Source organism: Rhinoraja longicauda, chromosome 7, assembly GCF_053455715.1.
Source record: "Rhinoraja longicauda isolate Sanriku21f chromosome 7, sRhiLon1.1, whole genome shotgun sequence".
Lineage (NCBI taxonomy): Eukaryota > Metazoa > Chordata > Chondrichthyes > Rajiformes > Arhynchobatidae > Rhinoraja > Rhinoraja longicauda.
Genome location: NC_135959.1, coordinates 52,090,352 through 52,102,911, shown reverse-complemented (window position 1 = coordinate 52,102,911; position 12,560 = coordinate 52,090,352). Strand labels below are relative to the sequence as shown.

General features: G+C 41.0%; 1 protein-coding gene across 1 annotated transcript in view; it reads left to right on the top strand.

Annotated features, from left to right (window-relative positions):
- The window catches only part of LOC144595281 (PC3-like endoprotease variant B), a 560,764-nt gene that overhangs the window by 85,825 nt on the left and 462,379 nt on the right, over nt 1–12,560 (top strand). Inside the window, exon 2 of the mRNA XM_078402585.1 lies at nt 2,852–2,965. Coding sequence (XP_078258711.1) covers nt 2,852–2,965 — 114 coding nt within the window. The remainder of the gene's footprint in view (nt 1–2,851; nt 2,966–12,560) is intronic.

Sequence of the window (12,560 nt, the reverse complement as noted above, 5' to 3'; positions counted from 1 at the left end):
GGCTGTATTACTTTAATTGGTAAGGAGGGCTTCTGAATGGAAAGGACAAAGTATAATGGCCAAATTGTGTTGTACAATAGCACTTGGGCTGGGATTGTATGCGTCTGTTAATCTGCTGAGGAATGAGGCAATTCTGAACAATTTTCTCAGTGAAACCAACTCCAGAAAGCCTGTCCCTTTTGTTCTCCCTTGGGAAAATGCAAGATTGAAACAGAAAATACCTCTATGGAGGCAATCAATTGCCACGTGTGGAAAGCGGATACAGCTGTGAACTATGAAAAAGGGATCTTTGTAGTACAATAAAGGATGGAAAAGGAGATAAAGCCGGGGATAAGAGTGGGTCTGTCACAGCTTCAGTGAGAGTATAAAGTGATGACATTTACAGTGACTATTGAGACCGTAAAAAGAACTCGGTAGAATTTAAAGACTTAAATTTGATATTCAAAAGACAGGCTGCCATAATTAAAAGTGGACTTAAACTGTTAAGCAAGTCATTAATGACAGAAGGGTTATAGGAACCTCTTAAAAAGTTAATGATGCTGTTGCTATTACACTAGAAACCATATTTTCTGCTGCAATCAACTGCACCTCATTATTAGAAGATAGCACAACGGTACACTTAAATAAAATGTTGGTTTGTAAATAAGCTTGGCCTTTAAATGCCAAATCATTAATCTCATGGGACCATTTAAGAAGCTTATACCACTTGTACTGTGATGGAATCAACATGGTAGTACTTAAAAAAAAAAAAATCTTCTCAGAAATGATGTACCCAGCTGCGTCTAAAAATATGTATCTAGGTTGCAATTCTTAAAGTGATACATTTTGAGGTTAAAAAGTAAATTTATGAATGCAAGACCTTAAATATATTCACATTTACATCCTCTACTGAATTATATGCTTTACTTTAGAGTCTTTAGACTTTGCAGATACAGCAAGGAAACAAGCCGTTCACCCAACTAAGTCCGTGCCAACCATCGATCACCCTGTACACTAACACTATCCGACACACTAAGGACAATTTTAAAACTTACCGAAGCCGATTAACCTACAAACCTGTATGTCTGTGGCATGCGGGAGGGACCCGGAAAAAAGCCACATGGTCACAGAGAACGTACAAACTCCGAACAGAAAGCACACATAGTCAGGATTGAACCCGGGTCTCTAGTGCTGCAAGGCAGCAACTCTACCGCTGCACCAAGCACAATTACAAGGTTACATGGTACAAATAGAAAACAATTTTCTTAAGTTCATCTGTCATAATTGAGTCTTTTTATTTAATAGAATGTTAATGTTGCTTATGCTATCTTTTATGTTATTATAACAATAGATTTCTCAGCTGCAATTATAATCACAATCATCAATGCATATATGATTTGTCATCTCTAATTAGATGCCAATGGCTTGAAAATGAGCCTGTGTCTTTTCTATGCCCCAATCGTAGCTGGTCAGAGGCAACATGCACCTGAAATCCAGCAAGGACCACAAGACATTGCAGAGAATTGTGGAATTCTCACACAAACCAACCTCTCTTCCATTGACACATTTACACTTCACGCTGCCTCAGCAAGGCCACCAGCATAATCAAGGACGAGTCTCAACACGGTCACTCCTCCTTCTCCTCTCTCCCATCAGGCAAGAGGTATAGAAGTGTGAAAACACACGCCTCCAGATTCAGGGACAGTTTTCCCCCAGCTGTTATCAGGACACTGAACCATCCTATCAACAACTAGAGAGCGGTCCTATCTACCACATTGGAGACCCTTGGACTATCTTTAATCAGACGTTACTGGACTTTATCTTACAAGACACGTTATTCCCTTTATCATGTATCTGTACACTAAAAGACAGCTCAATTGTAATCATGTATTGTCTTTTCATTGACTGGTTAGCACGCAACAAAAGCTTGTCACTGCACCATTGGTACACATGCCAATTAACTAAACTAAACTAAGCACACCTAAATGATGATACTCAGCTCTCATACAGCGTCAGGCATTGTAACCAGTTGTAGCGACCGTGCGTTGCTGGCCTTCAGTTAAGTCAGTGGGTGATAGCAATGGAAGGTAGTGAAGAATCGGGGAGGCGAGACTCTGTCCCCAATGCCTGCTCCAGTCACCTGATGGTCAGGTTTTCAAAAGGGGCTGTTTAAATCTGAAGGACCATGTTCAGGGAATGTCAGAATGCATGAAATTATGAATCGGCCACTTTTCCAAGTCCTGAGCATTAATCCTCCTTGCACCCCAAAATTTGATGTAGCATATATTTCAATTCTGACCTAGTTAACTGGAGAAAGAATTTAATTCACTTAATACCGCACCTTTAACATTTGTAGGTACTGTAGATACAAAATGCTGGAGTAACTCAGCGTGACAGGCAGCATCTCTGGAGAGAAGGAATGGGTGACGTTTTGGGTCGAGCCGAAACGTCGCCCATTCTTTCTCTCCAGAGATGCTGCCTGTCCCGCTGAGTTACTCCAGCATTTTGTATCTACCTTCAATTTAAACCAGCATCTACAGTTCTTTCCTACACCTTCAATATTTGTAACGGTTCTTCTCTGACGCAGGTACAAAGCACACACACATTGCCGCCTCCTCTCCTTCACACAAACCTTTGCACTGTGTCTAAGCTGCCATCACAAGATATGTTTTTAATTCCCATTAGACCTCTCAGAGGCAGGAGTTTCACTTCTAATCTGCAGATGATGTCCTCTGAGGCGTTCTTAGTGTAGTGGGTTAAATCTTTGGCAAGGGTAGAGCATGTCAGTATCACTTGCGTCATAATAGTGCTTGTTGTACTCAATACCATGGTTCAATAATTCTATAATCTTCTTTACTTTGTGGCGATGTAGGTTGGAAATCTGAAAGGGTTCCACATCCTGAAGTTACCAAGCAAACGCATCAGGAAGAGAATCTCCAAACGAAGCACAAAACAATTGCTGAAACGTCTTTCCCTGGATCCCCAGGTGGGTTTCAAATGTTGGTAAATGCTGGAAACTGAGATGGATACCTCTGCGAATGGTTGAGTTCACATTTTTTAAAACAATCCTGCTTGATACACAACAGAGTTGTGTCGTGTTAAATGAGATTCATTATGATTTTTGAGTCATTTTCAATGTACAAATAGCAGATTACATGATTACAACCTGATTATCTTTTTTTTCCATATAAGAAACCAATACAAATCAGACCTGTTTTTTCCCCCTGTTGTTTTGAGTTTGAGTCTAGTTTATTGTCACATGTACCGAGGTACTGTGAAGAGCTTTTGTTGCATGTTAACCAGTCAGCAGAAAGACAATACAAGATTGCAATCAAGTCATCCACAGTGTACAGATATATGATAAAGGGAATAACATGAATAAAATTTAGTGCAAGATAAAATTTGATCAAAGAAAGTTCAAGGGTCTCCAATGAGGTAGATAGTAGCTCAGGACTGCTCTCTAGTTGTTGGTAGGATGATGAAATGACTTTGTTATCTTTTCGAGACAGTGGATGTCACTTCCTTATGTGGAAAAAGTAATTTGATCCTTTGCTTTTAACTATTCGAGGTGTACGAGATTTTTTAAAGTGTACTAAATCCTGAAAATGATACAATAATTGTGTATAAACATTTCAAAGTACATCTGGCATGTCTTTTAAAAGAAAAGCCTTGTTCAAAAGAAAATTGTTTAATATTCAAATTTGAATAACCATTGAATCGGTGGATTGATAACTAATCAGTATATTACTTTTGTTCATGATTATGTTTTTTGAAATTAATATCAAAGTACTGCAACATTCTGTGAAAAAGTGATTGACCTGAGATTTTACCCACATCTGCACAGATGGTTTGTGCTCTCCAATTTTTGAGAGCATTCTATGCTTTATAAAAGATTAACCTCAGAGATGTAATGATAAACAAATCATTCCACAGCATTTTCAGTTCAACATCAACACAAACTATGCAACATTGTATAAGTAAATGGTAAGGTACGAGGTCTTCACAATGTTTTATCACTATATTGAGATGCAGAGCAGTTTTTAAAGTTCTCAGGATATCCAAGGAGAATCTCATCCTTTTAAGAAAGTGGAACTTCACCCATTTAATTTTGAAGACACCAAGAATGAACTGCATAAGTAAAACATGATATTTGGGCATGAGGAGGAATGGTCACTCAATTTCATACCAATGTTGCATTACTTCCATATTGATTGATTGAAAGATGCAGCGTGTAATCAGGCCACAGAGTCCATGCTGACCATCGATCAAACGTTCACACTAGTTCTGTGTTATCCCACTTTCACATTCACATTTGACACTTTAGGAACAATTTACAGAGGCCAACTAACTTACCATTTGTGATTGAAACTCTGGAGGATTTATAATCTGTTGGGTTTATTTTTGTAAGACATTAAATAACATTGGTAACATGCACTGCCATTTTCTTTGTTGGTTTTTGATGAAAGAAACAGGCAGATAACAATTAGTATTGGCATTATGATCAGTACTGACAATGTGGGATGAAGGACCTGTCACTGAACTGTAATGTTCTAAATTCTAAATAAGGATGGCACAGTGGTGCAGCTGATGGAGTTGCTGCCTCACAGTGCCAGAGACCTGCTGTTCTGGGGAGCTATCTGCTTGGATTGGTGAGACCACATCTGGAGTATTGCATACAGTTTTGGTCTCCTAATCTGAGGAAAGACATTCTTGCCATAGAGGGAGTACAGAGAAGGTTCACCAGATTGATTCCTGGGATGGCAGGACTTTCATATGAAGAAAGACTGGATAGACTCGGCTTGTACTCGCTGGAATTTAGAAGATTGAGGGGGGATCTTATAGAAACTCACAAAATTCTTAAGGGGTTGGACAGGCTAGATGCAGGAAGATTGTTCCCATTATTGGGGAAGTCCAGAACAAGGGGTCACAGTTTAAGGATAAGGGGGAAGTCTTTTAGGACCGAGATGAGAAAGTTTTTTTTCACACAGCGAGTGGTGAATCTGTGGAATTCTCTGCCACAGAAGGTAGTTGAGGCCAGTTCATTGGCTATATTTAAGAGGGAGTTAGATGTGGCCCTTGCGGCTAAAGGGATCAGGGGGTATGGAGAGAAGGCAGGTACGGGATACTGAGTTGGATGATCAGCCATGATCATATTGAATGGCGGTGCAGGCTCGAAGGGCCGAATGGCCTACTCCTGCACCTATTTTCTATGTTTCTATGTTTCTATGTGGAGTTTGCACATTCTCCCTGTGACCATGTGGATTTCCTCCAGGTGCTCCTCCTTCCTCCCACATCCAAAAGACGTGCGGGTTAATGGAATAATCAGCCTCTGTAAATTGCCCCTAGTGTGTGCAGGGAGTGGATACAAAAGGGGTGGTTGTTGTGGACTCGGTGGGCCAAAGAGCCTGTTTAGACTTTAGACTTTTAGAGATACGGTGTGGAAACTTGCCCACCGAGTCTGTGCTGACCAGCAATCACCCAGTTACAATTTTATCAAAGCTAATTATTCTACAAATCTGTACATCTTTGGAATGTGGGAGGAAACTGGAGCACCCGGAGAAAACCCACACAGTTACAGGGAGAACATACAAACTCTGTACAGACAGCATCTGTAGTCAGGATCGAACCCGGATGTCTGGCGATGTAAGGCAGCAACTCTACCACCGTGCTGCCTGTTTCCATGCTGTATCTCTTAACTAAACAAAATTAAGAATACCCCAGGTCACAAAATTATGAACCAGTTAAAATGAAACCAATAACATGTACAGACAAGCAATTTTTGAAGTAAAGTAGTTTTAAATCTCAGTGCAACAGATGAGTGTAACATCTTTTGAAGCAGAACTATTTCACTTATGGAACTTGCTACTTAATATATGTTTCCAAAATCATTAAGATAATTTGGCGTAATTAATATTTACCAATCCAATTACCTAATGGAACCACAAAAGACAAGCCTTACATGTATTTTTCCTTTGAATACAAAATATACATAAGCAGTTGCATATTCTGTTGCTTTACAAATCTGTTAATATTTTCTACGCAGAAGTAATAAAAGAAGCTCACATTTTTTTAAAGAAATATTAATATACTGGTTAATATAATCGGATCTGAGTGAATGATAATTATGCATGTGATATGAATTATTATTGGTAGAACTAATTTCATTTGTGACTTATTAGTCGTTGATCTTAGCTGAATTAGAATTTAGAGTTAGTTGGTACAATTTTGGGCAACAAGCTCCTGTGACAGTGTTGAGTAGAATGATTTCTGGTTTGCAAATAGTTTTGAAGTCTGAAGGCGTAGCCTGGGATACTCAAATCCGCCAGTTTCAGCTTCAGCACTGGCACCTGAGGTTTAGTCACGAGTCTGAAAGCTGTTTAAAATTCTTCCCAAACTTCCATTCCTTTGACATCAATCCACGGCTGACCATTTGTGCCTCCAGTCATGTTGAAATTCAAAGCCACTGGTTCCTGCGCTGCTACACTGAGATACTAAGTGATGGAACTGTGGAGATGGATTTGTAGTTTGTAAGTTTTTTTCCCCTTAATTATACTTTAATGTTCAGTGATTATAAATTGTTCCTTGGTTTGTAGGAAAGTGGAAGAGTGGGTTAACATAGAACTATTGTGAGCAGGTGATCAATGGTCGGTATGGACTTGGTGGGTCCAAAGGGCCTGTTTCCGTGCTGTTTCTCGAAACTATCTCTAAACTGAACTAAACCACCGTAAATAGACACAAAGTGCTGCAGTAATTCAGTGGGTCAGGCAGCATCTCTGGAGAAAAAGGATGGATGATATTTTGGGTCGGGACCCTTCTTCAAACACTGTAATGTAGCTTGAATCAGTAGTGGTGGAGGAAGAAAAAAATACAGATTCTATTTTGTGCGTCTGTGTATGTGCACAAATGTGAGACTTTGTGAATGGGAGGTTCAAAAAAGACAGGCTGCAAAATTCAGCTCAGTAGCATGCATTCGATTATTGGTTTCTATGGGTGCTGCATCGGTTCTGATGTGGTGTCTAATGGACGTGCTTGCTATCGTGATGTGAGTCAATCTGGATGTCAAATTGATCAAGATGCCTTTATTGTACGTGCAGCAAACACCAGGCTTATGCCATTCAACAATGGCTGAATGGGAGATACCAGAGGGTAACGGTTGACAATTGTATGTCAGGTTGGAGGCCAGTGTCTAGTGGAGTGCCCCAAGGATCTGTGTTGGGTCCACTGTTGTTTGTCATTTACATTAATGATCTGGATGATGGTGTGGCAAATTGGATTAGTAAATATGCAGATGATACTAAGATAGGTGGAGTAGTTGATAGTGAGGTAGATTTTCAAAGTCTACAGAGAGACTTGGGCCTTTTGGAAGGGTGGGCTGAAAGATGGCAGATGGAGTTTAATGCTGATAAGTGTGAGGTGCTGCATTTTGGTAGGACAAATCAAAATAGGACGTACAGGGTAAATGGTAGGGAATTGAGGAATGCAGTGGAACAGAGGGATCTGGGAATAACTGTGCATTGTTCCCTGAAGGTGGAATCTCATGTGGATAGGGTGGTGAAGAAGGCGTTTGGTATGCTTGCCTTTATAAATCAGAGCATCGAGTATAGAAGTTGGGATGTAATGTTGAAATTGTACAGGGCATTGGTGAGGCCGAATCTGGAGTATGGTGTGCAGTTCTGGTCGCCAAATTATAGGAAGGATGTCGACAAAATGGAGAGGGTACAGAGGAGATTTACTAGAATGTTGCCTGGGTTTCAGCACTTAGGCTACAGAGAGAGGTTGAACAGGTTGGGTCTTTATTCTTTGGAGTGTAGAAGGTTGAGGGGGGACTTGATAGAGGTTTTTAAAATTTTGAGAGGGACGGACAGAGTTGACGTGGGTAGGCTTTTCCCTTTGAGAGTGGGGAAGATTCCAACAAGGGGACATAGCTTCAGAATTGAGGGGCAAAGGTTTAGGGGTAACATGAGGGGGAATTTCTTTACTCAGAGGGTTGTGGCTGTATGGAATGGACTTCCGGTGGAAGTGGTGGAGGCTGGCTCGATTTTATTATTTAAGAGTAAATTGGATAGGTATATGGATAGGAGGGGATTGGAGGGTTATGGTCTGAGTGCAGGTAGATGAGACTAGGTCAGGGAGAATGGTCGGCGTGGACTGGTAGGGCCGGACAGGCCTGTTTCCATGCTGTAGTTGTTATATGTTATATATGTTATATGTTATGCAGTAACCAAACAGCTTTAATGCTATTGCTGTCATTTTGGAGCGTCAAGCCCCAGCCGACACTGTTTCCTTCACCTCTAAAGCTGAGCACATAGACAGCAGCTATCCTTACTGTTCAAAGGACCCATCAACTACACATGGGTAGGTTGCTTATTGATTTCTATGGTCCAATGCTATTGTTTTGTGGTACTTATTGCATTCTGCAGCTCCTTAAGGACACCAAGACCTACAAGGGGTTGTTCGAGGTGCTGATGGACTTTGGCTTGATTTCAAGGACTCTGCCCAGATTATTTGCTTCTACACATGTGTGCAGTGGGTGGATGCATGGCAGATGCAGTTTAATGTGGATAAGTGCGACGTTATCCACTTTGGTGGTAAGAATAGGAAGGCAGAATATTATCTGAATGGTGTCAAGTTAGGAACAGGGGACGTACAACGAGATCTGGGTGTCCTAGTGCATCAGTCACTGAAAGGAAGCATGCAGGTACAGCAGGCAGTGAAGAAAGCCAATGGAATGTTGGCCTTCATAACAAGAGGAGTTGAGTATAGGAGCAAAGAGGTCCTTCTGCAGTTGTACAGGGCCCTAGTGAGACCGCACCTGGAGTACTGTGTGCAGTTTTGGTCTCCAAATTTGAGGAAGGATATTCTTGCTATTGAGGGCGTGCAGCGTAGGTTTACTAGGTTAATTCCCGGAATGGCGGGACTATCATATGTTGAAAGACTGGAGCGACTAGGCTTGTATACACTGGAATTTAGAAGGATGAGAGGAGATCTTATCGAAACGTATAAGATTATTAAGGGGTTGGACACGTTAGAGGCAGGAAACATGTTCGCAATGTTGGGGGAGTCCAGAACAAGGGGCCACAGTTTAAGAATAAGGGGTAGGCCATTTAGAACTGAGATGAGGAAAAACTTTTTCAGTCAGAGAGTTGTGAATCTGTGGAATTCTCTGCCTCAGAAGGCAGTGGAGGCCAATTCTCTGAATGCATTCAAGAGAGAGCTGGATAGAGCTCTTAAGGATAGCGGAGTCAGGGGGTATGGGGAGAAGGCAGGAATGGGGTACTGATTGAGAATGATTAGCCATGATCACATTGAATGGCGGTGCTGGCTCGAAGGGCCGAATGGCCTCCTCCTGCACTTATTGTCTATTGCAGTCGTAGGTGTGTTAATGATGCACAAGTCACTGTATGTAGACACAAAGTGATCTGACATTTGGAGATGCTTGGGCGTGAAATTTATGTTGTTTAGAGATCAGCGCGGAAACATGCCCTTCTGCCCAATGAGTCCATGCCGACCAGCAATCCCTGTAAACTGGTACTATCCTGCACACTAGGGACAAGTTATGATCTTTTACCGAAGCCAATTAACCTACAAACCTGTACGTCTTTGGAATGTGGGGGGAAACCGGAGCACCCAGGGAAAACTCACGCAGTCACATACAATCACCATTCAAACCACACCCGCAGTTAGGATCGAACCCGGGTCTCTGGCGCTATACTGCTGTGCCACCAATTGAACTTCCTTTTCTGCTGCATCTAAGTCTATGGGTCTTGACTCGTAACATTGACTTGCATAATTACCACCTCTTATTGCTTTGGCAGAGATCACTTGGAGGGCATTCTGGTCCCCAATCATATATCTCCTCTTCTCACCACTGCTTTCACTGAGATAACAATTTGAGGTGAATAGTGCTTCTACCTTGCATCTCAAGTTAAACCTGACTTCTGGTACTGTCCGTGTGGAGTCTCCCTGCAATTGCATTGGTTTCCCCAGGTATTCTGGTTTCCTTCCACATCCCAAAGATGTATTGATGGAAAAGTGACCACTGTACAGTTTTCCCATCCAGAGGCATTATGAAAACAGGGGATTTGATGGGCATGTGAAGGAGAACAGGGTTGGATGTTGCAAGGTTGGATTGAAGTCAGGAGGAACCCACACTGCCGAAAACAACCAGAGAAACAATTAGAAGGTGCATGGATAGGACAGGTTTGGAGAGATATGGGCCAAACATTGGCAGGTATGGTATACCAAACGTTGGTTGGTATGGGCAAATTGGGCTGAAAGGCCTGTTTCCATGCTCTATGACTGCTGCTGAGGCATGAACAATGAACAGATTTTTTTTTTTTAAAAGGCAGATTTTGGAGTGCTGAAATAAAACTTGGAAATACTCAGTATCATAAGGTATCTATAGAGACAGTAACAGTGTTAATGTTGCAGTTTGGTGATCTTTGGCAGGAATCATGAACACGCTATGCTGCAGCCAACAATTGTCCAAATGAACAGACAAGGTCAGGTTAGCAGATGACCAAGATTAGTAACCCAGGTTTATTGGTCCCAGTACATTGTAATCCTGCCATGTATAGTTCAAGGCTATCAAATGTATCTCCCTGCTAAACATCAGACCCTCAAGAGCTGTTCTTCATCCTTTCCTGCATGACAACTCTAAAATGGAAGACATCAGCTACTTGCAGAACATATTACACATGGCAAAGCTTCTTGCAGCTGTGAAAGTTTCCTGCTTCTATTAAATGTTCTAATCAACATATAATTCTCGTCAACATAGATTTTGTTTTTCCTTACTTTAACAAGCAACTCATTATAAGACTGAGTTGTAAATAACACTGCTCATATCAGTGTCCCCATGTTCCTTCTCAGGGTAATGTGTGTTGTGCAGGCTGTTTGCAACATTATGCCTATTATTATGGTAGAGTTGATGTAGGCTTTTGTTGTAGCTGTCCACCATGTACTGAGCAAAGGCTGGATGAGCTGAATGGCCTTTTAAAAAAAACCCACAATTATCTGGAGCGCACAGAGCAATTATTTGGAGATGTGTAAGGATTAGACTGTCATCAAGTCATACAGCCTGGAAACAGGCCCTTCAGCCCAACCTACCCACACCCGTTTCCTCCCACACTCCAAAGACGTACAGGTTTGTAGGTTAATTGGCTTTGGTAAAATTGTCCCTAGTGTGCTGGATAGTGCTAGTGTATGGGGTGATTGCTGGTTGGCAAAGGGCCTGTTTCCGCATGGTATCTCTAATGTCCAAAGTCTAAATTAATCATATCAAACAGATACAATAGATAAAGCAAAGGAGTAGAGATAAATCGGACAGTACCCTAGCTTGTGGAAGAACCATTCAGAAACCTGATAACAGAGAGTAGGAAACTACATATATGGTTATCTTATTAAGAACTTCAATAAATGGATACTAAAAGGATGTTTCTCCTTATGAGGGGACCTACAGTTGGGGGTGTGGTGTCAAAATAATGAATCACCCACTTAAAATGGCGATGAATAGAAATGTTTACTCCCAAAGAATCATTAATTTTGGGAATTCCCTGCTTGACATAAATGTGGCGACAGAATCTTTGAGTATATTCAAGGCTGAGATGTTGTTTTGATGTACAGAGGTGACAAACATTATTGAGAAAACCAGGAAAGTGGAACTGAGATCAAGATCTTATAAGACATGATCTTATTGAATGGTGGAGCAAGCTTGAGGGGCTGTTTGACCGAAACCAGTTCCTATTTCTTATATTCTTAGCGCCAGAGTAATTAAGTTTCCCATTAAATCTTTATTCTTCAATGTAATTTATATTTATCAAGAAATGATATATTTCTTTAAATGTCTGGTACTTCATGCCTACCACAGTGACTGTTAAACTAATTACCCAATGTACTACAGACAGTTCGCCCCTCATAACAATGTAATTGCCTTTATTTAAAACTGCTCTAAATTTGAACTTTAATTTGCCACTCTAAAACTAAGTATGAGATCAATCTGAAGAAGGGTCTCGACCCGAAACGTCACCCATTCCTTCGATCCCGAGATGCTACCTGACCCGCTGAGTTACTCCAGCGTTTTGTGTCTACCTTCGATTTAAACCAGCATCTGCAGTTTTCTTTCCTGATTAATTAATTCACTCTTCTGGTCGTTCTCCATCAGAATTTTATAAACTTTATCAGAACTTGCCTCATCCTCCAACATTATGGGGAAAATAATCCAAGTTTATCCAATTTCTCCTAATGGCTAATACCCTTTAATTCAAGTAGTATGCAGATAAACCTCCTGCACCTTAAGTACATTCCCTGCTTATGTACCTAACTCGAGAGAGAGTTAGACTTAGCTCTTAGGGCTAAAGGAATCAAGGGGTATGGGGAAAAAGCAGAAACAGGGTACTGATTTTAGATGATCAGCCATGATCATATTGAATGAGCTCGAAGGCCCAAATGGCCTACTCCTGCACTTATTTTTCTATCTTCTATGTTTCTATGTACTTATGTATGACAATAATATCAGTAACCTGTATGCAAAAAGACGAATCTCATTAAACATGGTACATGTGATACTAAAGGAACCATTGAAA